Source organism: Lynx rufus, unplaced genomic scaffold, assembly GCF_022079265.1.
Source record: "Lynx rufus isolate CCGP_SWC_20201006 ecotype Redwood Valley unplaced genomic scaffold, mLynRuf1.p SCAF_2, whole genome shotgun sequence".
NCBI lineage: Eukaryota > Metazoa > Chordata > Mammalia > Carnivora > Felidae > Lynx > Lynx rufus.
In genome coordinates this window covers 74601320-74628982 of record NW_025814834.1, presented here as the reverse complement: position 1 = coordinate 74628982, position 27663 = coordinate 74601320, and the positions used below count along the sequence as shown (strand labels likewise).

Here is a 27663-nt window from a genome sequence, read left to right as displayed (position 1 = left end):
TTTTTATTTGTCTTTTATTTTTCCTGCTCTGCTTAGTTAAAAGCCCAAACCTCCTCCCTGGGGTTAGAAGGAGATGGGTTTATATCTGGTTTAAACTTGCAGTAAGGAAAGAGACCTTCGATATCTCTGCTCAACATGGTGGCTTCTATTAGATGATTCAGTTTGAGCAAATCACGTTTCTTGACCTTTGCTATCCTTCAAGCTTGACATCCCTGATAACAAAACCTTTTAACAAAAATTTTAACAAAGGCTTAACGAAACCTGATAAAATTTTCCTTATTAGAAAAAGCATACACACATGAGGAAAAAAGTATCAGAAAGTTATATAATAATGTTTTAAACAATAAGGTTGTTTACCAATTCCCATAAGAATAAATCTGGAAATAGGCTGGTGACATTGTTGAGTCTCTTTGTTAATGAATCATAGAATCAATCTACTTCCAGATTTCCTACCATGTTGAGTTAGTGAACTCCCTTATTAAGACATTATTATCTAAGTTTCTGATACTTTTAGTTGAAAACAGCTTGACTGATACATCACTCTTACAACTTATGCAAATCTAGTGGGCGGGAAAAAATGGTTGTTTTAATTGGCATCTCTCCAGCTATTAGTGATGTTGAACATCTTTTTGATACTTGACCATTTAGAATATTCTCTTCTGTAAAATCTGTTTGTGTCTCTTACCCATTTTTCCCTTTAGTGCTCTCTCTCCTTCTCTCTTTCCACTCTTGCCATGCACACGCACACACGCATGCACACGCACATGAGCTCTTTAACTTCCCATAGTTCCTACCTTTTCCCAGTCACACATGTGACAAATATTTCTATCCCATATTTAACTTATCTTCAGTTTTATTTATGTTATCTTTCATTACTCATTTTTATTTTAGTTTGCATGCAGTTATATCTCTTTTCCTTTTATAACAGTTGGATTTCCTGTCTTATTTAAAAACAGCTTCCATACTATAAAGTCATAAAAATCTTTTTTTCTAAATTTTCCTCTGACATTTAAATTGTTTTATATTTCACAATTAGATATTTAATCAAGCTGTAATTTATTTTTGTATATGGTATGACACTGTGGTACAGCCCTGTTTTCTTCCAGATGGATAGATAATTATGCCAGCATCATTTCAAAAATAAACTATCCTGGAATTTCCATTTCTGCCAAGTTACACTTTAGATGTCCACAGAAGCCCTTCTTGGTACAGCACACAAAAATGCTGAATAAAATATAAATGAAAAACTTTTTTTCTATTACGTGATTAAGCTGGTGAGAAAAGAAATGAATTGCTCAGAGCCACAAATAAAGTGAAAATCCAAAGAGGCGCTTGAGCACTTGGGCTGCTATTTACCCTGGAAGCATCTGCCAGCTCCTGGTGGTTACATGCTTAGTTTACCAGATTGTAGCACAAGATCAGGAGATAAAACTTGGTTCCTGAGACAGGGAAGGGCCAGATCAGAGACCCTCATATAAATCAGGCAACTATGAATGGCATTAAATTGAAAATAAAACAGTGTTCTGCAGACAAAGACAGGGTGTCCTCTATGTGTGTGTCTCAACCTTGACTTTGGTATAGCAAAAAAGAAAAAATATATCTTCAAGTGTTTCTTACCCCAAGTGTGTACCATAGGCAGGCTTGGAGCCTTAATTCATATTACATGTTGGCCACAATAAACCTAATCAAAACATTGAATGGGTTTTGGTTGGTAACACCCCCAGATACCTAGTGGAAGCCAATGTAAATCTTCTCTGGAGGAATATATTTTATATATATATATATATAATTTATTGTCAAATTGGTTTCCATACAACACCAAGTGCTCATCCTGGAGGAACATATTTTAAATACAGGCTCCAAAAATTTCCTCCACATAAGGTTCCCCAAAACCTGAGCTCACATTCAAAAATCACAAAACACATGAGGAAAGTAGCCATCAAAATATGAGTCAGCAAAATAAAATCCTAGCACATTCAAACTCGCAGAAACTGTAGATATGAAAATTATCAGATACAAACATTAGGAAATAACAGGGGAAAGATTTCAAGAGGCATAGAGAAGAGATACAGAAGGCCCAGCTCACACAGACTCGGGGAAGGAATTGTGAAAAGTGAGGAGAACTTATTAGAAGGCTCCCAGATCAAACCCATCGTACATACACCCATTGTACATACATATCCAATGTGAATGGAACTTTTTCATCTATTATTGTTTGTGTGCCTTACCTGGATCCCCCAGCGCCCCCCCCCCCACCAAGGGCACACCAATTTGTGTCAACAAGTCTTTTATTTTTGAAATAGAAATATTCTTGAAGAGTTAAGAATTTACTCTTTACTTTTTTAAAGATGTTTATTTTTTGAGAGAGAGAACACATGTACATGCATGGGGGAGGGGCAGGAGAGGTAGAGAAAGAGAATTCCAAGCAGGCTCAGAGCTGTCATCACAGAGCCCAACATAGGGCTGGTGATGAATGGTGAGATCATGACCTGAGCCAAAATCAAGAGTGGGATGCTTAACCAACTGAGCCAGTTACCCCGTATCATTTACTTTCAAAGGTAAATTTTTCCCACTCAGTGGCTTCTCTCCTAAATTCAGAGGAAGCTGAGAGTGGGCAATCTGCAGGAGTTATGAGGCAAGAAGTTTCCTGAAGCCTGGGAGTACTAAGTTAAAGTCAGAGCTGGAGTCTGGAGTCAGAACAAGAAAAGTAGCATCCAGAAAGGAAAGAGGATATTTTTGGAACTGAAGGTAGCTATTCTTATCTGGTCTAAAAATAAACAAGAAGAATACATTAGACAGGGTACATTACATAAAGTATATGTTTCTCTTGTTTAACTGATTTGCACGATCTATATTTAATTTTTAAATATTCAGTACTACACTTGTTTTGTAAAAATAATGACATATTTGCTGTTAGTAGAAACGTACTCAAAGTACTAGTCAAATAAATGGCTGTTTTTGGAAATGGATGTTGCCTTTCAAGTTTTACATAGGGAAAAAAAAGCCTCTAAATATTTGTGATAATACTAGAACTTGGAAGGTCACTCCAGTGACATCAAAGATACCAGTTTCAATAAGCTTCAGGGAAGGGAAGAAAGTTTTCTAATATTATATCTCCATCAAACTATAAAACTGTTTCTATAAAAAAAAAAGTATGATTAACTCCTAAAAATTAAACCCATGTGCAGTGTCACAGGAGAAAGTATGTTTTTTAAGGGCAAATGATTGAATTTAATGTGATCTAAGTCAATCTTGCTTGCAATGATCTAAATTAATTCTACTTAAATCTAATACAACTTAGTATAAAAAATGAATGGGTAAAAGATTTTTAAAGGCCATTTAGAAAAAAAAAATTTTAAATTTTTAACGTTTATTTATTTTTGAGACAGAGAGAGATAGAGCATGAACGGGGGAGGGTCAGAAAGAGAGGGAGACATAGAATCTGAAAACAGGCTCCAGGCTCTGCTCTGAGCTGTCAGCACAGAGCCCGACGCGGGGCTCGAACTCACAGACTGTGAGATCATGACCTGAGCTGAAGTCGGCCGCTTAACCGACTGAGCCACCCAGGCGCCCCAAGTGTTTATTTATTCTTGAGAGACAAGAGTGTGAGCAGGGGAGGGGCAGAGAGAGAGGGAGATACAGAATCCGAAACAGGCTCCAGGCTCTGAGCTGTCAGCACAGAGCCCGACGCAGGGCTCAAACTCACGGACCGCGAGATCATGACCTGAGCCGAAGTCAGACACTTAACCAACTGAGCCACCAAGGCGCCCCAGAAGGAAAACATTTGAGATTAAAACAGTAACTAGATTCTTAATAGATTTTTGTACTAGTAAATTAAAATAATAAGTGTCCCTGCTCCATTTTAAATTACCACATTTTCAAATACCAACTAAAGTGGTGTTTTTTGAACTGTGAACAACCTATTAGTAGGGTCTGACCAGCGTTTTTACTTGAGGAAAATGCATAGGGTACCTCACAGAAAGGGTAAGAATGTTTTGTAAAAGTCTTGTTTCAGTAGAGTTTGCATGCAGGTTGGGGGAAATTGTATAAAATGTATTTCTTTCTGTGTGTCTCAGTGGAAACATATATAAAAGCCACTAGTCTGGGTGCCTGGGTGGCTCAATCCGTTAAGCATCTGACTCTTGATCTCGGCTCAAGTCATGACCTCAAGGTTCCCGAGTTCTAGCCCTACATTGGGCTCTGCCCTGTCAGTGAAGAGCCTGATTGGGATTCTCTCTCTCCCTCTCTCCCTGCCCCTCCCCCTCTCGCCTGAATTCTCTCTCTCTCTCTCTCTCTCTCTCTCTCTCTCTCTCAAAAATAAAATAAATAAACTTGGGGCACCTGGATGGCTCAGTCAGTTAAGCGTCCAACTTCAGCTCAGGTCATGATCTCACAGTATGTGGGTTCCAGCCCCGTGTCTGGCTCTGTGCTGACTGCTTGCTCAGAGCCTGGAGCCTGCTTCGGATTCTGTGTCTCCCTCTCTCCCTGTCCCTCCACCACACATGCCTTGTCTCTCTCTGTCTCAAAAATAAATAAACATTAAAAAAATAAATAAAAATAAAATAAATAAACTTTAAAAAAAAGGCCACTAGTCTAAGGTTTTAGGAATTAGAGCCAAACACTTTAAAAGGATTTTTAGGAGGGAAAGAGCGAGCGCCTATAGTTCTCCAATTGCTGAGTTACAATCGCACAAGCAGAGGGAGGAAGGGAGAGAGAAAAAGTCCAGGTCTGTGTTCAAGGCAGGAATTTTATCACAAAGAAACAAAGCAAGAGGCCAATTGTTACAGGACTTAAGCACAGAAGAGCATCAACTGAAATATCACAAACCTTGGTTACTACACCTACATCAAGTCACTACCCAGAAACGGCCCCATAGTCTGGAGTGCTGGGTGAAAGAACCAAAGAGCCAAGGATCCGCTTGACTTTCAGAGGAACCAAAAAGGGAAGTCCAGATTTTTCTGTATCTCTTCTGGTCACCTCCATACGTTTCCTTCCCCATTTTGCCCGTTAATGTGATGTAGAGCACTAACACCGTAGAAATGTCACACTGCTTATTTTTCAGAGTGCTTTTATACATTTCATGTATACGTAACCATATTTGAAATGGACAAATCCCTACTAGCCAGAGCAGGGGATATCAATCACGCTCACTGATGACATGAGAACAGTGGCGTTGTTGGCACCGCCTGTGTTCAGTGCTCAGCCTGGAAGTCCCTTTCCAAACAGCTGCTGCTCCAAATACAGCTAATAACCGTTTGGTGCTGCCTCACAGACAGAACGACCCGACCCAAGATGCCTGCGTATACAATCCTATTCAATTTAATGTCAATTTACCATACAATGTCGCTAAAAGAAAAAAGTTCTTAGTTTAAGAAATTTGAATTGAGTAAATGTCACAGAGCATTTTTTGTAGACATATTAATTACTGGCAAGACAACACGTATATTCCCTGTTATAAGTTAAATTTGGAAATCAATGAATGTAGTCCATCACATCAATAGACTAAAGAAGAAAAGTCTTGCTATAATCTCAAGAAATTCAAGAAAATACTTGAAAAAAATTAATATTCATTTAGGATTAAAAAGACCTCCCCCAAACTACGAATTAAAGCAAATTTCATCAGTTCATAACAGGAATCTCAAAAACCTACAGTTAAAATCATACTTAATGGTAAAAGAGAGAGTGGTAATGAGTAATACTCAATACTCATTACTCATACCTAATGGTAAAAGAACACTCACTCCTAGGACCAAGAAAAAGGCAAGGATCTTCACTCTTAGCACTCCTATTCGTCAACGTATTAGCGGTCCTAGCCAGTGCAAAAAAGCAAGAAAAAGAAATAAAATGCAAACAGATCAGAATGGAAGATGCAAAATTGTCTGTATTCACAGATAAGATAATTGCGTATGTAGAAAATGCCAAATAATTTTTTAAAGAGCTACTAGCACTAAAATAATGTGCTTTGGCAAGCTTGTCGGAAATAAGGTCAATATACAAAATTAATTTCATTTTCATATACTAACAATTAACAGAGATATTAAAAATAGCATCCAAAAACATGTGCTACTTAGGGATAAATTCAAGAAAATACACATGAGACCTGTTTCTTGACAAGCACAAGACACTGCTAAGAGTAACTGAAGAAAAACTCAATAAATGAGGAAACATGCTATGTTCATGGATCAAAGGATTTAATATTGTTAACATGACTGTTTTCTTCAAATAATCTATATATTCAACTCAATCTAATAAAAATCTCAGCATGTGCTTTTGTAAGAATTGTCAAATCAATTCTAAAATGGAAATGCAAATGCAAAGGATTCAGAAGATCCAAATCAATTTTAAAAAAGAACAAATTTGGAGTGGTCACACGACTTGATTTTAATACTTACTACAAAGCTACACTAATAAAGGAAGTTTAATAGCGATATAAATAGAGACATCCATAACCCTCGAACAGAATAAAGAGGCCCGAAATATACCCACATATATATGGTCATTTTATGTTCAAAGTGCCAAAGTAATTGAAAGGATAGATTTTTCAACAAATGATGCTGGAAAAACTTCATCTCTATATAAAAAAATAAATTTCACCTAAACCTCACAGAGTAAGAAAAATTAAGTTTAAACTGATGCAGGCCTAAATGATTCTGAGGTGTTAAAATTTCTGGAAGAAATTATGTTTCTGGAAGAAACATAAAAGAAAATATTTATGAACTTTGCATAAAGACTTCTTCAATTAGGACGTGAAACATATGAAACATAAAAATAAAAATATGTAATCCATCAGTTTGTAATCTACTCTGCAAAAGACACATTCAAGAAAACAAAATGGCAATCCACAGAATGGGAGAAAATAGTCAGAATACACATATCTGATAAAGGACTGGTTTCCATATATATAATGAAGCTATACTTTCAACCATAGGAAGGTAACCCAATGTTTTTAATGTGAGAAAGATTCGACATTTATAAAGGCAGATATGCAACTGTCCAATATGCACATAAAAATAATTGAACACCATTACCCGTCAGGGAAATGCAAATTAAAACCTCAATGAAATACTACTACACAATCACTTGAATAGCTAAAATTAAAAAAAAAAAACTGATTGTAACACGTGATTGTAAAAGAATGGACCAAATGGAACTATCATCATACATTTCTGCTGGGGATGTAAAACTGTACAATTTCAAAACTACTTGGGAGATAATATTTGTAAAATGAATAGATACTCATCATATGATCCTATAATTCTGCTCTTAGATATTTTCTCACAAGAAAAAAAAAACATATCCAAAAACTTGTACATTAACGTTCACAGCACCTTTATCAACAGTCCCCACATGGAAACCACCTGAACACTCATCAGAAGGCGAACAGGTTGAACAGCCATAGGAGATCCATAGAATGGGATATCACCCCACAGTAAAAAAGGAACAAGCTACTAATACATCCAACAGCATGAATACATCTCAAAAACATTCTGAGTGAAAGAAGCCAAATGCAAAACAATATCTTCCATAAGGACTCCTTTTTTTGCGAAACTGGGAAAAAACAAATCTAGTCTACACTGACAGAAAAGAGATCAGTCGTCTAGCCCTAGTCAAAATGAGGATTGACTGAGAACATTTTGAGGTGATGGAAATGTGATAGTGGTTACATGGGGTATGTGTGTGTCAAAGCTCATCAAACCATACAATCAAATTGTGTGCATTTCATTATATCCCAACTGTACCTCAATAACATTGATTTTTGAAACAGATTGGTTCCTACCTGGACTTCAGGGTGGAACATAAGCTTCTCGGTAGTTAGGCAGAGTTTATAGTTGGGCTGGAGAGGACCTACATTCTAGCTGCACTAAGTATCTTTAATTTGCCCAACTGCACATGAACCAGGTTATCCTCGAAGACCATTTGTTGCTGTCAAAATACTGTCTTGTGCCCATTCTGACTGGCAGAACCTGGTCTTGTGGGTAATTCAATATTGGGAAGACACATCAAAGATGCCATGGCCACAGGCTAATGCGGAGACCTACCTCCCCCTCCTTAATCTTTTGGATCTTGGTCATGGGAAGATAGCATAAGGTAGAGGGAGCCTTCACTTCACTTCAGCGTGTCTTGGGCCCACAGATAACCATGGGAGAAAGTCTAAGGGAAGAAAAGTACCCAGCATAGATGCCAGATCACCACCAAATCAAGGATGTCTATGGAACCTGAGACAGAGAGAATAAATGTGGTCTAAAAAATCAAGACTGCAAGTAGCCTTGGGGATGAAATATGCCAAGTATGGCTTCTTCTGCAGTATATAGGATAAAGCTCTAGAACAGTGTTTCCCAAAGAGTGGGACAAATACCAGTGGTGGCACATGTCCCTCAGAAATGATTCTAAGGGTTCTTGAACCGACTTGGATTTAAGCAAACGCGATTTAAATAACATTGAATCACATGATATTTTCTCTCTAGTTCTCTCAGTGTTTCTGTATTATCAAAAAGCCTCATTTGGGGCCAGTATGTCTATAACATCATATTCTTCTCTCTTTTAAACAAAAAGACATACAAAATACCTAACTGAAATACAGTAGCTATTTTTTGTTTATGTACATAGTTATCTTTTGCTTACACTAAGTAAACTGGTTTCTCATTTGTGGTAGTGATGCCAAGTTTCCGCATCAAATAAATGTCCTTCAGTAAAAAAGGGGGACAGTGAATTTATAAAAAAAAAACTGGGTTAAAAATACTACAGCAGAATATTGATATAGTGATACAGGAACACCTGAGGCTGCATAACAGTACCTTAACATGTTGCTTTGTAAGGAAGACTATATACCTGCATGTAGATATAAACACATCAGTAAGCACTGAATTATTACCAAATTGATAAATATGAAAGAAAACCCACGACAGAACATTTTCATGTCATAAACTGGCTTGTGGTTTTAGTGACTTGCCCCTTAATATCCCCCAAAGTTGCAGATTCCACGTTGCTGATAAAAGACAAGATTCAGATTTTCTGTGTCTTATAAATTAGGAGAGGACACCACGAAATTGGGGAAAAGGCAGGAATATATGTGCACAATAATGAAGAGTCACATTCCATTCTACCTCCATCTTCTTGCTCATGAGTGCTTGCTCTCGAGTGCAGGCAGGCAGGCAAAGAAGATACGCAGAAGGTGCCCATGAAAAGATTTTGTCTCCATAGAAGTCAGCAATCTACTATTTTTAGTTTTGCTCTCTTTTCTCCTTTTTTCTTGGTATACATTTTAATTTCTTTCCTTTACAAGAATCCATACAAATGGACATTTTACTTTAGGTCCATTAATCACTTCTGAAAATACAACTCACATGGACAAACGTCACAATTGTTATGCTGTTGTCAGTGTTTTGACAGTCTTGTGCAATTAAAAAAAAATCAACCTCAGCTGTGCTCTAGAGAATATTACCAGGCAAATAAGGAGGGAACTGTAAAACAGACTTTCTTATTTAAAGAAACATCCAACAGTTCGATTTCTACCAGGCTTCTAATTTCCCAATAGTAAAATTACATTTGGGATGAACAAAGATAAATGCCTTACCTTTTGGAAGGTGCAGTGTTATGTTGTTGCAAAAATCTGTGAAGCAGCATTCAGTTTTGGTAACATTGTTGGAACTATGACAGAAGACTTGAGCATTCAACTCTGGGAGAGAGACACAGGACTTGATCACCTGTTCTTTCCCATTGGTTAGCATAACCGAGGCCCAGCATGCTCCTTCAGTTTGGCAGGTAAAGTTTGAAGAGTCACACAAAAGACATACACACTTCAATCCTGGAAGTGTAAGGCAGAAAGCTTGAAGATACAGAAAACATCATGCAACTTTATTTCATAATACTTGAGTACAAGAGTTCAATCTTAATGAAAATTGAGGTAGGGTTTAAATGAACAGCATTGGGCAAACACATGCTCCCACTGTTAGTACCTCTCAGTCATGTGTTTTATTAAATAGGAGGCCCAAATCATCCTTTATTATTACTTGTATTTTTGTGAATTTATTCAGTTGCGACTATATTTTAAAATCATTTTCCTGTCCATGGTCTAAATCCCACCTTCTTAAACCCAACTGGCTTATTCCTAAGTCAATAGCTCCTGTGAAATGCTAGGATACAGTAACACAGAAACCCAGGGGGACTGTCCAGCATCTCTTGTAAAGTGTGGTCAGAGAGCTGTGTAACCAAACATCCACTGTGCTCTGTTCATTTACCCTTTCTCCTTTAAACATTTAAGTACATGTGCAAAACACAAACCTAACCATAGAAATCTACCACTCTTGGGGCACCTGGGTGGCTCAGTCAGTTGAGCATCCGACTTCAGCTCAGGTCATGATCTCACCAGTCCCAAGTTCAAGCCCCACGTCAGGCTCTGTGCTGACAGCTCACAGCCTGGAGCCTGCTTTGGATTCTGTGTCTCCCTCTCTCTCTGTCCCTCCCATGCTCATGCTCTCTCTCTCTCTGTCTCTCAATAATAAATAAACGTTTAAAAAAATTAAAAAAAAAAGAAACCTACCACTCTAAAAATAATAGTGTGATCCTTTACATTTATATTTGATGATATTTTAATCTTATTGCTATTGCCACAGTACCTTTAAGGCACTGAAGAGCCATTACACTTCCCCTCTTGGCTAAGAAATACATGTCAAAAGAAGAGTCATTTGAACACAGACCATGACTTCAGGCACTTCTCTTTAATGAACACACCTATTCCAGAAAACATAACACATCAACAGTAGAATTTAACATATCTACATAAATAAAATTTCAAAACTGAGACTCTGCTAAATTAATCTGTTCACTGCACAAGTTTCCTCACTCTTCCCCACTTACTACACACACATACATACACACACATCCACTTCTCACATACACATTTACTCCCATGTTCAAAGTGGTGCCATATTTTTCTGTCCTGATGTAAAGTATCTCTCACCATGAAGTTCAGTGGTTGTGACAATTTATTCAAATTTTATTTAATTACACTGTTTTTAAATAGTACAATACTAAATAAGGCTTTTGTATTATTACTCTAATGAGCTTTTTGTTAAATTATAACTGTTCCCCACAATTATCTGAATGTACCAAATTTTATAATAAAATCATTTTTACTGAAATTAAAGACCTTAAATTGCTAATTGCTGAAATTGGAGCTAATTTCCTAACTGCACAGTATTTGATACATAAATGACAATTTTTATCCTCAACTTCAAACACCAATATAAAACCAAATATGGATAATATTCCTTCATAACTGGGTGTGTAAGAAAGAACAAATTACATACTGAAAAGCAAAAATGATCTCTTCTTTGGTAATCTTTCTTGATTGGCAAGATACCCTCTCTATAAACATTTTTATTACTATGGGCTAAAAGAAATACAGTCATAAAACAATTTTGTTACCAACGTTGCACCAAGCACATAGTTCACTCCTCCATTTATTCCAGGGGTGACTAGTATAAATAAATACACAATTGACCCTTGAACAACATGGGTTTGAACTGCACGGGTGCATTTATACATGGATTTCTTTTCAATAAATGCAGTACAGTACTGGGGCGCCTGGGTGGCTCAGTCAGTTGAGTATCCAATTCTTGATGTTGGCTCAGGTCGTAATCTCATGGTTCATGAGTTTGAGCCCCTCATTAAGCTCTGCACTGACAGTGAGGAGCCTGGTTGGGATTCTCTCTCTCCTTCTCTCTCTGTCCCTCCCCCATTCATGCTTGCTCTCTCTCTCAAAATATATAAACTAAATTTAAAAAAATTATTTTTAAAATGCAGTACAGTACTATAAGTGTAGTTTCTCTTCCTAATGATTTTTTTTTAATTTTTAAATGTTTATTCATTTATTTTAAGAGAGAGTCATGTGGATGAGAATGGGGGAAGGGCAGAGAGAAGACAGTGAATCCTGAGCAGGCTCCACTCCATCAGCCTGGAGCCCGATGCAGGGCTTGAACTCACGAACCACGAGATCATGACCTGAGCCGAAATCAAGGGTAAGATACTTAACCGACTGAGCCACCTGGGCATCCTCACCTAATGACTTTCTTAACATTTTATTTTCTGTAGTTTCTTTACTGTAAGAATATGGTATATAATATATATCATAAAGAAAATATGTGTTAATTGTTAATGCTATTGGTAAGGCTTCCAGTCAACAGTAGGCTATTAGTAGTTAAGTTTTTGGAGACTCAAAAGTTAAGCAGATTTTGAACTGTGTAGGGGGTTGGTGCCCCTAACATCCACGTTGTTCAGTGGTCAACTATACTCATTTGTTGATATTTATGTGCTACAGTCGAACCTTATAATCCACACTGATTAGGATTCAGTAGAGCTAGATATATAAAATTCAGGTGATTTGAAAAATATTTTAAGTCACTTTCCTTACATAAAAGACAGTTCATATAATGACTATCCATCCACCTAGGTGTCTTCTGACGGTGGAATCTCTCTAGTACCTCTTCGACTGATCTGCCAAAGGCCTTCAAATCCCAGTTATACTAGCTTTGAATTTTGGTCATCACTTGACCCCTCTGTGCCTCCATTTCCTTATATGAAAGAGGAGGAGAAGAAGAATATACCTCCTCATACTGTTGTTGTGAAGAATAAATTGATCTAGGTAAAGCTCTTAGAACAATGCCTGGCACACAGGAAGCATTATGGAAACATTTAGTGACCATGTTTTCTCCTACTAGAGGAGGTAAAGCTAGTTGTATTATGTAACAATTGAAATACATTCATAATCCATAAAAGAATGGCTGAATGAACGAGGGTGTACAGACCGTTTAAAAGGCATCACAAAGAAACGCATCCCTTTCTACTCTGTGGAGTGAGTTGAATGCTCTCCTTCTCTTAACGTCCCAGGCTAGAACCTAGACAGCCACACAGCAGGATGGTGTCTGGCCATGGTCCAGATACAGAACTCAGGAAAAGAAGGTCTCAGTTTTACCTCGGTCACTAACTTGCTCATTGACTTTAGAGAAGACATTTAACCTTCAGGGCCTCAGTGTCTTCTTCTGAAAATGGAAAATGAACCCGGGTCAGGGCCATGGATCCCAAAACCTTGAAATATCATAGAGTGCCACCATTTTATGACTCTAAGATTTTGTACTTGATGGAAATTTAGAATTATAAAATATAGAAAACACTGACGTTGAAGAAACTTAATCCACTGTGGTCATTCTTCACCCTCATATTTTAAGGGGCTGAAGTTGGGAAGAAGAACTCTCCTGACACCCAGTCTCAAACCAGTTGTTACTAGAGTCCTCATCAAAGTCTCCATGAACTTTCTATTTCCAAGAGAAGCCTAGCCTGGAAATCCAGGCAACTAACTATGGAATATGGGTCCACCGGGTGAAGACAACCATAAAGCACTCAACAACTAAACATACATTAGTTTCACGTGTGTTTATCATTACGTATAATTCCCAGTGACAGTATGGGAGTTAGTTGTCACCATCTCCATTTTATAGAGAATGAAATGAGGCTCAAAAAGATCAAGTGACTGAATTAATGTAGCAGTTATCAGACTACTCAAGCGATGTTGTTTCTGCCCTACCAAAGCTGACACATTTTTTAAAAAGACAGGTACACAAACCATTTTGCTACCTCGCTGGTTTCTAGCAATTGAATAAAACACAATTCTAATACAGCAGAAAGAAATTAATAATTAACACTTGACCATTGAGGTGTTGATCTGCACTGTCCTAATTACCTTTTAAAATACAGTTGATATTTTTAAAACAAATTCTACCCACTTATTTTCTGAGGAGACAAGCAGTTAAATAAAAGTCAGTCATCATGTGCTTTGCATCTACAGAAATAACCTTACCTTTCAGGTTGTCTAAGTTTTGTATTAAGCACAAACATTTAAGTACCTAACCTGCTACTTTTTCTTAGAAATACTACTAGCTCCTTATAAAAATGATTAGATACTAGCTCTTATCGAGGAAGAATGTGGATACTCCCTGGATGTTTAATAAGCTATAAAAATTTCCTTCAGTTTTAATTAAAAGGTACCAATTAGAAGATTAATTCCGACCTAGGTGATAGAGTTACGACATAGTAAATGCCACCTTACTTTAAGTGGCGCATGATGGAAAACATCGACAAAACAGAATTTGCTGATAATGGCTTCAAACATCTGTTAAATATTCTCATTTATTCCAGGTCAACTGGCAGTACTATAGCACTGATGGAACACAAACAGCAAACTAAAAGAAACCTAAGACGTATATCTAACATGCAACATATTCAGTCTTGCATTTTTCATTTCCCACCAAACCACTCTATGGTCACATTTGGTATATAATTAAATTATATTTATATCAACCACCCTCAACATAGAACCCTTGTGCTGCCAATTGAAACATAAGCTGCCCTTAGTGATTAGACTTATGCTTTCATATTTTGTTTTTTAAAAGACTGATGTTAATTGAGTCAATTATACTAGAATATTCCATGACAGGATAAATCTGGCTGTTAGCAGACAGCAGTCCAGCCTTATGTTTCTTTATTTTATACTTTCCCATTATAATGTACTTGAGTCATATGGAAAGGGATAGCAAATGAAGTTGAAGAAGGAGGTAATTACCCGTAATAAGGGGGTCCATTAGAGTTTTCCCCACAAGAAAGATTGCACTTTTCTTGTGTCTCCTCCCACCCCTTTAATAAGCCCCCTTTCCCCCTTTTTGCCAATTAGTCTGTAAAAGCCAAGACATCTGTTACTCACAAGACATCTGTTACCCACATGAAACCCTAGGATGTGCACATTCCTAATCAACCAGAAAATAAATTTTCATCCATCTTTACATGTGATGGCAAACACACCCTGATGTCCAGAAGTGTAAAAACCATCAGACTATAGAAAAAAACCCAAATTTATCAATTTGTATCTATGTGCTATTCTTGTTAAAAGGCCAAGTATTTGTTTGGGAAATATTAGCTATTTTAAAGGGGATACTGTTTTCAAAAAGTCGGTTGCCTATATTTTGGGTCTATATGCTAAAATATCTATTGACTGATGCCTTACACAAATTTCTGACACATACCCTTTCCTCTTCTCCAGACATTAGTTGATTCAATTTCCCTAATTTTGAGCAAGCTATTGAACACAATTTTTTTTTTTTTAATTCAGAAAACTGTCTCAAATTTGACCGGTCGAATATGTAATCTTTTCATCATTTGCAGGCTTCTGAGTTAACAAAGGAACAAGTCAAGCTCGTCCATATGCTGAATCTGAAAAGAACACCAGGACGACTAGTACTAGTGAACGTGAAGGGAAGCCAGACAGGGTCAAAGGAAATCAGGCAAAGACCTATCTTCCCTTCTACTCCTTCTCAACATGGATTTTCTTCTCATTTGGTCATTTCAAATAATTTATCTTTCTTCACGGTAAGGAAAAATATAATAGAGAAAGAAAGCTGCCTTCATAAAATATGGGAAATCTGAATACAAACTTTTTGACCAGATGAGTTTTCAATAGAGATTCAACTTGTAGAAATTCTACTTGCCAGGCTGTATCAAAGGACAGTCAGAACCCCTAACATATGAGAATACACCCGGCACAAAGGAAACTGTTCCTTTGCGCAAAGTGGCAATTATGTCCCCTGTTCAGGAAGGCCTCATCCTTATAGCTGAGAAGGAATGGAACAACTCTAACAGGAGGGATTCTATCCAGGAGAATGGTTTTCACTCTCAGCTGCGGGGCTGAAATCAGGAAGAGCCCAACACATTTTGAATTACAGAAGTAGCCATTTTGAATGTCCGCAGTCCACAAGCAACACTAAATAAACCTCAGGTTTCAGCTCACAAACCTCAGGTTCGACCACAAACCACCAAACACAACTTCTCCCCATCTTAGATTCCTCACCTGAGAGATGATAAGGTCAGGAAGCAGATTAGGAGATTTCTAAAGATCCCACCCACTTTACAGTGCTTTTCTGCTCTAGGCCCGGATCGCCATTCTCAATATAAGTAACTACAGCGTTATCTTAGCTAAAAAGAGAGAGCACCCAAAGGATCAGCTTAAACCCCCAAATTCACACACGGGTTGTTCAGTGGATAGGAGGATCCTACTAGTTCATAAACTGACAAAATGTCTCCAGTCGGTATTAAAGATGATTTATCCTGTCCTATCTCATACAATGATCCAATGCCTTAACCAACATAGGCATAAGATTTTTCAGAAGTGAAGAGAAAGTTCACAGCCGGTCTGAATTGGGCTAGACACCCAGAGTCTTATCTAATCCCTCAATTAGATAGACACAGGATCACAGAAATGGCATGCGAGACCGAAGGCTATTCAATAACACCAAACTATGGCAATCTGACTCTACTAAATGGAAATGAAAACATTTTCCAATAACGTTTAAATGGCTGATAAAAAGAGCAAAGTTTAAAGTTGGTCAGGATTATATTACTTATTTACCTACCGCCTCAAAATTGTGACCATATACAGAAAAGATATGCACTATGGCATAATGTCAAATGCTTTTAGGGCAACTTAAAAATTTTTTAACAGAGAAAAATGATCAGGTTAACCTTTTTGCTTCTCAGCATAGTATTAAATGTGAAGCTCACTTTTCAAAGGAGGGCTTTTCCAAAACTACCATTAAGAACATTAGCCCCGAAGCTCCTACAGCATATACATATATGTATATATATATGGCAACCATAAAGGGGCACAACCTAATCTAAAAGGGGGATGACAAAATTATTTGTGTGGATTTTCTTAAAATGTCCCCCATGAAAGCATGAAAATGCAGAATTCTGAGCTGGGGAGAGGACAGCCTTTTCCTTCCTGCCTTGGGAAGACAAGGCAGTAGTTTGCAGCAGGTGGGCAGGGGCAGAGTTGCATGAGGACTGCTTTTGGCAATAGTGTGATGTCTCTTAGAGTAAATCCTTGTTTCCTTAGGGAGGGCACATTTCCTGCAGTCCTCTGGCCAGCTTTAGATTTCGTAGCCATGTACGTAAGAAAAGGACCTCATTTGGGGTCTCCCGTATCAGAGCAATCATGTCAAAGAAGAAGAGTGTTCTTGATTGCAAGACACGTATCCTCTGCCACCCTCCCATGGAATTCTCACTTAATTTGAGAAGTTAGATGCTTAGGCTGGCAGCTCATTTGATGGTGCCTCATCAAACTGTCCTCTTAATCTGGGTTTTTGTTGTTGTTGTCTTGCTCAATGGATTGCAATTATATTTAGAATAAGAAAATAGGTATGCTCAATGGATTGCAATTATATTTAGAATAAAACAAAATCCACAGTCATGATTGTGACCATATAGGTTAGTAGGTCTGGGTTGTTCCCACTTCTTGAACCTCCTTTCTTTTAACTCAGCCCTTCAGACATACGGGTCTCCTTTTCATAGTTCTAGAAAATAAGTTCTTCCCCACTTCATGGTTTTTGCTCTCACGGTTCCCTTTGCTGTAGTATTCTTCCTCTAATTCTTCAGTGTCAGCTCAAATGTCACCACCTCAGGGAAATCTTCACAGTCTCCTCTTTGACAAGTGATCTGCTCCCCATCCTTTCTGGTATACACTGAAATCTGCAGTTAGCCTATTCATTGTATCAGCCTTACTAGAAAGAACACTCTGTGAAGGCAAGGATCTTTCCTGCCTCATCTACCATCACATCCCCAACACCTACAATAGGGTATGCAGATGATAAAAAACAAGAAACATGTATTAAATTGGTAAGTATGAAAAACTACACAGATTAATGCTAAATGGCCAAACATATAAAAAGACTCACAACCATGTAACTATTCTCATTGTGGTATGTTATCTTCCAGTCTTTTTTTTTTTTAATGTTTTATTTACTTTTGAGAGAGATAGAGAGACAGACTGCCAGTGGGGGAGGGGCAGAGAGAGAGGGAGACACAGAATCTGAAGCAGGCTCCAGGTTCTGAGCTGTCAGCACAGAGTCTGACACGGGGCTCGAACCCACAAACCGTGAGATCATGACCTGAGCCGAATCGGACGCTTAACCAACTGCTCCACCCAGGTGCCCCTGTTCCATATAGGTTTCCATAGTTGAATTCTACCTATAAACACAATTTTAAGTGCTGCTCTTTTAGTCTATTAGCATTATATCATGAGCTTTTTATAATATCTTGTTTATAGTCACTTAACAGCATTCATAGACCTACCATTAGTGTAACTGGATGACATCCAGCATTTTCTTGCTTTTAGACATTTCAGTTGTTTCCCATTTTTGCAATTAAATAACACCTTACTGAATATGTTTGTGGATTAATCTTTAACCAAATTTATTTTCTTAGGCTAGAGTCCCAGAAGTGGAATTTCAACATCAGACCTTCTCAATAGACACTGACAAATAGCTTTCCAGAAAAATTTTATCAATTAAGATTTCCATTGGCCTTATATGAAAGTACCCATTTCACATACACTTGTCAGCATTAGATATTCTCACTAAAACCTTAATAAAATGATAGATGGAGGTTGCAACTTATTTTAGTTTGCATTTCCCCACTAATGGGGGTTGAACTCTTTTTTTTTCAAATATTTCCTCTGAAGTTCCTCTTGGGTGAATTTTTTGTCCGTGTCATTTAACTCTCTGTTAAATCTGAAATTTCTTCCCAATTTGAAAGAGCTCTTTATAAAGATAGAAACCCTTTGCCATAGGTATTACATGTAACTTTTCCCACTTTCATATTTATTTGCTTCTTCCTAATGTAACATCTTCATTGTTTTTGAAAAAAAAATGATACTTTGCACCTTGTCAAAAAGGAGTCAAGCAATATACATAATATAAAGAAGTAAAATAAAATAAATCACCCCTAATCCCATATCTACAAAATGACTAGTGTTATCATCCTCTCCAAATATCTTTCTATGGAGCTTTACTTATAGAGATCAAAAAAACTAATGCAACAGATGGAAATCATATCAACCAATCTTTTACTCAGCACTTTCTTCCTTTGCCCTCAAGCTCAGGAAATACTCCATCATTGTGTGTGTGTGTGTGTGTGTGTGTGTGTGTGTGTGTGTTTTATTAACTTAACCTCTATATGTATGCAGTTTGTGATTTATGTAATTTGCTTATGGTATTAGATAATAAATAGATCTAATAAATAAATCTCTTTGACAGGTGATAAGGGGATTACTTTATGGTAAATTTGTAGATGTTAATTTTTAAATTATTATTTAAAGAATATCATATTAACCATGGTTCTTCGGAGAAACAGAACAAGTAGGATGTATATGTATATTTACATGTATGTATACATAGCATTGTAAAATATATACATGGGGGGAGAGACAGACACAGAGAGAGAGAGACACTTATTCCAAAATTTGCCAGGTAGACTGCAGGGAAGAGCTGATATTGGAGATCAAGTCTGAAGACCTTTTGGAGGCAGAATTGCCTCTTCTTCTGGGGACTTCAGTTTGTTTTCTCTTAAGGCCTCCAACGAATTTGATGAGTCCCACCCGATTATGGAGGGCAATTTGCTTTATGGAAAGTCTAGTGCTTTATTTTATTTTATTTTATTTTATTTTATTTTATTTATTCTTCCAAGATTTTGTTTAAATTCAAGTTAGTTAACATATAGTGTAGTACTGGTTTCAGGAGTAGAATTTTAATGATTCCTCACTTACATATAATACCCAATGCTCATCACACCAAGTGCCCTCTTTAATGCCCATCACCCATTTAGCCCATCCCCCCCCCAACCTCTCCAGCAACCCTCCCTTTGTTCTCTATAGTTAAGAGGCTCTTGTGGCTTGCCTCCCTCTCTGTTCTTAACTTCTTTCATTTTTCCTTCTCTTCCCTTATGCTTATCTGTTTTGTTTCTTTTTTTTTTAATTTTTTAATGTTCATTTTTGAGAGAGGCAGAGAGAGAGAGGGAGACAGAATTTGAAGTAGGCTCCAGGCTCTAAGTCTGACACGGGGCTCGACCTCGTAGACTGTGAGATCATGACCTGCGCTGAAGTCGGATGCTAACAAACTGAGCCACCCAGGTGCCCCCTGTTTTGTTTCTTAAACTCCACATATGAGTGAAATGATATGGTATTTGTCTTTCTCTGACTTATTTCGTTTAGGGTAATACACTCTAGTTCCATCCACATCATTGCAAATGGCAAGATTTCATTGGTTATGATGGCTGAGTAATGAAAATATTACATACATAATGGAATATATATCACAACTTCTTTACACATTCATCAGTCAATTGACATTTGGGCTCTTTCCATAATTTGGCTACTGTTGATAGTGCTGTTTTAAACACTGGGGTGCATGTACCCCTTCAAATCTGCATTTTTGTATCATTTGGATAAATACCCATTAGTGCAATTACTGGGTTGGAGGGTAGTTCTATTTTTAATTTTTTTGAGGAATCTCCACACTATTTCCAGAGTGGCTGTACCAGTTTGCATTCCCACCAACAGTACAAGAGGGCTCCCCTTTCTCCACATCCTCACCAAAATCTGTTGTTTCCTGAGTTATTAATTGTAGCCATCCTGACATGTGTGAGGTGGTATCTCATTGTGGTTTTGATTTGTATTTCCCTGATGATGAGTGATGTTGAACACATTTTTCATGTTGTCTGTTAACCATTTATATGTCTTTTTTGGAGAAATGTCTTTCCATGTCTTCTGCCCATTTCTTCACTGGATTATTTATTTTTTGGATGTTGAGTTTGATAAGTTCCTTATAGATTTCGAACACTACCCCTTTATCCAATATGTCATTTGCAAATATCTTCTCCCATTCCATAAGTAGCCTTTTAGTTTGTTGATCGTTCCCTTCAGAATATAAAAAGAGACAAAGAGTTTCTAAGACCAGCAAAAACTAAAGGACTTCATGAGCACAACCATCTCTGCAAGAAATATTAAAGGGGACCCTTTGAGTGGGAGAGACCAAAAGCAACAAAGACTAGAAAAGAACAAAGGCAATCTCCAGGAATAGCAACTTTATAGGTAATACAATGGCACTAAATTTGTATCTATCAATAATTACTCAGAATGTAAATGTATCAACCAAAAGACATAGGGCATCAGAATGGATTTAAAAAAACAGGACCCATTGATATGTTGCTTACAAGAGACTCATTTTAGGGGAGCCTGGGTGGCTCAGTAGGTTAAGTGTCTAACTTTGGCTCAGGTAATGATCTCGTAGTTCATGAGTTTGAGCCCCGCATCGGGCTGTGTGCTGACAGCCCACAGCCTAGAGCCTGCTTAAGATTCTGTGTCTCCCTCTCTCCCTGCCCCTTCCCCACTTGCATTCTGTATCTCTCTCTCAAAAATAAATAATAAATAAACATTTTAAAAATGTTTACAAGAGACTCATTTTAGACCCAAAGATACCTCCAGATTGAAAGTGAGGGGTGAGGGGGTGGAGACCCATTTATCATGCTAATGGACCTCAAAAGAAATCTGGAGTAGCCATGTTAGTATCAGACAAACTAGACTGTAAACCAAAGACTGGTTTATCATAATAAAGGACACCATATCATAATAAAAGGGTCCATCCAACCAGAAGATCTAACAATTATATTTATGTCCCCAACTGGAGAGCAAATATATAAACTTACTGATAACAAACTTAAAGAATCTAATTTACAATAATACAATAATAGTACAATAACAGCAAGAGACTTTAACACCCCACTTACAACAATAGACAGATCATCTATGCAGAAGATCAACAGGGAAACAATAGCTTTTAATGACACAATGGACCAGATGGACTTAACAGATACATTCAGAGCATTTTATCCTAAAGCAACAGAATACATTCTTTTCAAGTTCACATGAGACATTCTCCAGAACAGATCACATATTGGGTCACAAATCAGGCTTCAACCACTACAAAAAGATTGAGATCATACCATGCATATTTTCAGACCACAACGCTATGAAATGAAGTCAACCACAAGAAAAAATTTGGAAAGACCACAAATACATGGACGTTAAAGAACATCCTACTAAAGAGTGAATGGGTGGGGCCCCTGGGTGGCTCAGTTGGCTAAGCGTCTGACTTCGACTCAGGTCATGATCTCGCAGTTTGTGAGTTTGAGCCCCGCATCAGGCTCTGAGCCAATGGCTCAGAGCCTGGAGCCTGCTTCGGATTCTGTGTCTCCCTCTCTTTCTGTACCGCTCCTCCCCTCTCAAAAATAAATAAACATTTAAAAAAATTTTTTTTAAAAGAATGAATAGGTTAAATACATGGAAGCAAATGAAAATGAAAAGATGACAACCAAAAACCTTTGGTATGCAGCAAAGGTGATAAGAGGGAAGTAATAGCAGTACAGGCCTTCCTCAGAAGGCAATAAAAGACTTAAATACACAACCTAACTTTACACCTAACGGAGCTGGAAAAGGAAGAACAAATAGAGCCTAAAACCAGCAGAATAAGGAAAATAATAAAGAATAGAGCAGATATAAGTGATATAGAAATAAAAAAAAAAACAAAAAACAGTAGAACAGTTCAACAAAACAAGGAAAATCTACTGCTTTAAATGTTAATCTTATTGAAAAAATGCCTGATAACAGCATCCACACTGGTGTTTGCCTATACATGCAGATACTATGGCACAGCCAAGTTGACATATAAAATTTACTTTCCCAAGTATTTATTATATGTCAAATTCCATGGTAAGAGCTAAGAAGGTAGGAAGGAAGAAAAGAGAAAAGACCATTCCCTAAAGGAATTGTAGAGTTAAAGGACATCATGATAGTGTGGTAAAAGAGTCACTTATGTGTGCACAATGTGTTGGGGGACAGAGGTTGAGCAATGCTTAATCTAACCTGGGGTGGGGGTGGGTAGGAGCAGGGAGGTAAGATTTCCTTAAGTTGAGTCTTAAGGAGCACAATTGTTCTTCACCATCCCCAGCCCTCTCTCCTCCTTCATAGTCCCACCCTACCTTCTCAGCTCATCAAAGACCCTCTAGTCAGCCCCCACCAGCCTGGGGATACCATGGCAGTCCTCACCCAGCAGACAGTGAAGTAATAATGTCTCCTGTTGTGGGGCTGATATGTACCGACTTTAACCTGCCCCCACTTTGCTAATGTGTTCTTGTCACACCCACCCTCCACGCGGAACTCCATTCCCAGTCCCAACAAGCATTTTGGCACTGCTTCAGAGGTCCCCTGGCCTCAGCTTCTGGTTGGAAAAGTTCAGCCTTCACTGGAGTTGCAGGATGCAGCTTAGAGCCCTTACCCAGGGTAAGGCCCTGGGGCCTGCTCTTCACCTGACTGGTTTGCCAGCCCCTACTGGGGTCACGGGGACCCTCAGGCTTTGAGCCAGGCAGTGGCATGAGTGCATTCCAGACTTGTCAGCTCCTGGCTGGTTATGCCCATTGGTGCTTTTCTGACGCACCGGGGTACCACCTAGGTGTAGCAGGGAGAGGACACAGTTTGCTTTTTACAGAATGACCTGAACACTGCAGTAGCATTTCTCAAGCATTTTTAAAGCCCATATCTACTTAAACAAAGAAATCTCACACCTCTAGTCTTCTGTCAAGATTTCAAAATGAAATGTATAGCTTATCTAAAAACAAATCCACGTAGTGGTGACTTCACTGTGTTTTCACCAGAAAATATGCCCTCTGCTCTTTAACCCCTTTGAATATCACCACTCTCAGTAGAGAAGAATGGCTTTGAAAGGTACTGCTTGCTAGATCAGGATTTATTGATATTATTTAGAAAGTGTATCTTTCTAAATTATAAGAGGAAAAACTAAAAACTGGTAACTAAACCCTAAATACTTATTACAATTTAGGCTCTATTGGCCATATACTGCTGATAGTCACATAAAATCATACTTGATAGTGGTTACCAGATTTGGAGATTTCACCAACTAGTTAAATTTCAAAAATAATTTGGGACTCAGCCAGGGGTGCACTAAATTTTTGCTTTCCCTAAGGAAGAACATGGGACCAGAGGGAAGCAATCTCTATTACCATCATTTCAAAACAGAAAGGTTATTAGAATACCAACCAAGTGTGGAAGAACATAAAGACATTAAGGACTGACTTTGCCAAGATCAAGGATATCTTTTTAAATTTTCAAGTGTTGAAAAACATAATTATTTTTTATAATGTTATATTCCTTTTGTCTTTAACAGATACAAACTGTTAATCTTTGGGTTGACCACATATCAAAAAGTGGAGCTTGAGTGGCCAACCTGTTTGTGTACTTTGTTGTGTTCACAATCCATGGGCACAATCTACACGGGAATGCTCTCTAAAATGGAAAAGGCAATATTCCACGGGGCTATTTGTACTCAGTATGGATATTCTGCAAAACTGAAAAAAGCTGAATAATAGTAGCCACCTACCCCAAGCTACAAAAAAAAACTAATAGTTCCAGATCAGTTGTCTGGCTAACAAGGGACTTCCTTGTGTAGTGAACAGGCTACCAGGCCTTTCAGGCTCAACTCAATGAGCTCCCTCTATGCAATGCCTCCATCAGTACTGGGGCACAGATCTTAACACTGTGTGTGATCAACCTGCACATTTAGGTCTATTTTACACGACCTGGAGGATGATACAGAATTTTTGGATCATTAAAGACCTGTGTTCCATATATTGTTTGTCAAATCTGTGATTTACTTGATGATAAACTCTTGGTCAGGAGTACATCATATAATTTTAATACTGTTCTCATGGGAAATTATGACCAATTATTACCAACTCCTGAAAGATGTAATTTCCAGCAACATCTTGTAGTGATAAGCAAAGACTGCTACTCTGTTGCATACAGAAATGAGCCTGCATAAAGAGAACAGTGCAGAAGTTCTAATCAAGTCTGGCGTATTTAAGGTCCATGTTAGGAGACCTGAGGTTCTAATCCTAGTTCTGTTAATGTGGCCTTTGAGGCTTCTGTGTCCTGATGATTTCCAAACGTTCTGAAGTTATATGACCCAAAGAAGTCAATGCATCAATGGCCGCCATGAAGTATCAGAAAAAGCAATACGAATGTTTGATACCCAGAGAAAAAAGAAGTTGTCCTGGAATCATAGTTCACAGAGAAAACTGCTCAGGAGAATACTCTGTCAGTCTAATAAGGATTGAAGTGAATAATCTGAGTGCATACTTTGGAGATCCATGAAGTCACAGAAATCTAGTTTGTGTTTTCAATCTCCAGGAGGTAGAAAAGACAAAAGATAGAAACCAAACAGGAAAGGACCACAAAGAATTCAGCGATGAAAGGAAAACAGGAGCCTACGACATGGTCAATCTATTCGGGATGAAAACATAAGGTTTTTTTTTTTCAACATATGAAGTTTATTGTCAAATTGGTTTCCATACAACACCCAGTGCTCATCCCAAAAGGTGCCCTCCTCAATGCCCATCATCCACCCTCCCCACCCTCCCACCCCCATCAACCCTCAGTTTGTTCTTAGTTTTTAAGAGTCTCTTATGCTTTTGCTCTCTCCCACTCTAACCTCCTTTTTTTTTCCTTCCCCTCCCTGATGGGTTTCTGTTAAATTTCTCAGGATCCACCTAAGAGTGAAAACATATGGTATCTGTCTTTCTCTGTATGGCTTATTTCACTTAGCATCACACTCTCCAGTTCCATCCGGAAAACATAAGTTTTTTTTTTTTTTTTAAATTTTTTTTTCAACGTTTTTTATGTATTTTTGGGACAGAGAGAGACAGAGCATGAATGGGGGAGGGGCAGAGAGAGAGGGAGACACAGAATCGGAAACAGGCTCCAGGCTCTGAGCCATCAGCCCAGAGCCTGATGCGGGGCTCGAACTCCCGGACCGCGAGATCGTGACCTGGCGGAAGTCGGATGCTTAACCGACTGCGCCACCCAGGCGCCCCTAGAAAACATAAGTTTTTAAAGCTAAGGAAGCTCTCACCTGCTTAAGGGATACAATTAAAAATAACCAGTAAAGAAACAAGTAATCAATAATTAAGAGTCAAACTACAGGGCTAGAAGAAGATGCAGATAGAAAAAAAAAGACAAAATTATCTCAAGTTTCAAAATAAAGTAGCAAAGAATTAAAGTCCTTGAGTTCTCAGGGGTTCACTTGTCAGAAATTTTCATCATGATCCACAGTTATTCATTTATATGATCAGATATGGTAAGGAATAGATAATTCTCAATCTAGAAATAAAAGGAAACTATCCAAAGTAAGATGAGCTAACTAAAAATAGATTGGCAAGTGAAGAGTTGAAAGGGGAAGAGAAGGGCAAGTGATATAAAAGGAAAGTTTTTCTTAGAGGCTGATCCCAACTGGGCCTCTTTCTGACACTGACCCCAGGACTCAAAGGTTTGGCTCGTAGACTATACAGCATGCATAGTATGCACGCATGAAAAGGACAGCATCAACTGCCCCTCTATTCATAGAAGGTAGCTGGGAGTAATTGCTGAGGAATGGGAAGTGAAATTTTTAAATCCACAATTTAAAAAAATATTGATAATTTTCATACTTTTAGGGATTTTCATAGATGCTTTAGAAGGTAGGTCAGGGGCATCTGGGTGGCTCGGTGAGTTAAGCATCCTGACTCTTGATTTTGGCTCAGGTCATGACCTCATGACTTTTGAGATTGAGCCCAGCGTCAGGCTCTGTGCTGACAGTAAGGAGCCTGCCTGGGATTCTCTCTTTCCCTCTCTCTCTCTGCCCCTCCCCTCCCCCAAATAAAAATAAACTCTTTTTTAAAAAAGGTGGATCATACAGCTTTCCCTGGAATCACATTTTTTGTTGAGCAAAGTATTATTAAACAAAGCAACTGTTTTTATTGCAGCTGCACAAATATATATCAAGACATAAAAGTGAAGCAATATAAATTAGAGGACCTCAGAGAAGTCTCAAAGAGTTCATAGTAGCCAGACCAAAAGGAGAGTCTAAAGGCAGATTGGTTGGCCTGTCTCAGTTTTGCTGGTTCTCTTATGATAAACAAGTATAAAACAATACCAAAAAAAAAAAAAAAACCAAACCAAACCAAACCAAACAAAACAAAACAAAAACTACAGCAAAGAAACAAAGAAAAACCTTATCTGTGTAGCTCTGTTCACTTGAGTTTAATATTACCAGAACTCAGCAAGGTGTAGTGCAGGGATCCTGTGCATCTGAAGACTCTCCACCCGTAGTTGAACTCCTGAGCCACTGCTAGACCAGTTCCATGGCCAGGGAAGTTATCACACCTTTCTCAATATGACTATACACTTGTGAAGCAGGGTGGGTAATTCTTATCTCACAGGGTTTTTTGTGGTTAAGAGATATTTTAGATAAAACATCTGATGCACAGCAGATGTTTAAAAAAAAAAAAACCAACAAACCACTAAAAACTGAGCTCCTGCTATTATTCAGAGCTCAACATCCAAGGCCCAGACCACACTCCCTAAATATAACCCTTGGTGTGGCCGACAACCCTTCTGGCTTTGATTAACTTCTTCTTTGGTAGTAGACTGCCACTTCAAGGTGATAAAATTCGCAGCTCTGACACCAAATAGACATTTTTGTTAAAAAAGAAAAAAAAAAAAACGTTTTGGCATCTGAGCACGATCAACGAGTGGAAGTTATCTAGGGGTGGCTGGGTGGCTTAGTTGGTTAAGTGTCCAGCTCTTAGTTTCAGCTCGGGTCATGATCTCATGGTTCGTGGGATCAAGCCCCACATTGGGCTCTGCACTGACAAACTAGAGCCTGCTTGGGATTCTCT

General features: G+C 38.1%; 1 protein-coding gene across 3 annotated transcripts in view; it reads right to left on the bottom strand.

The window, feature by feature from the left end:
* ACVR1C (activin A receptor type 1C) overlaps positions 1-9803 on the bottom strand; it is a 41885-nt gene extending 32082 nt beyond the window's left edge. For all 3 annotated transcript variants that reach the window (XM_047084828.1, XM_047084829.1, XM_047084830.1), the window contains exon 1: positions 9575-9803. In XM_047084828.1, the coding sequence (XP_046940784.1) occupies positions 9575-9728 (154 nt within the window). In that variant the 5' untranslated portion in view covers positions 9729-9803. The remainder of the gene's footprint in view (positions 1-9574) is intronic.
* Positions 9804-27663: the final 17860 nt, after the last annotated feature.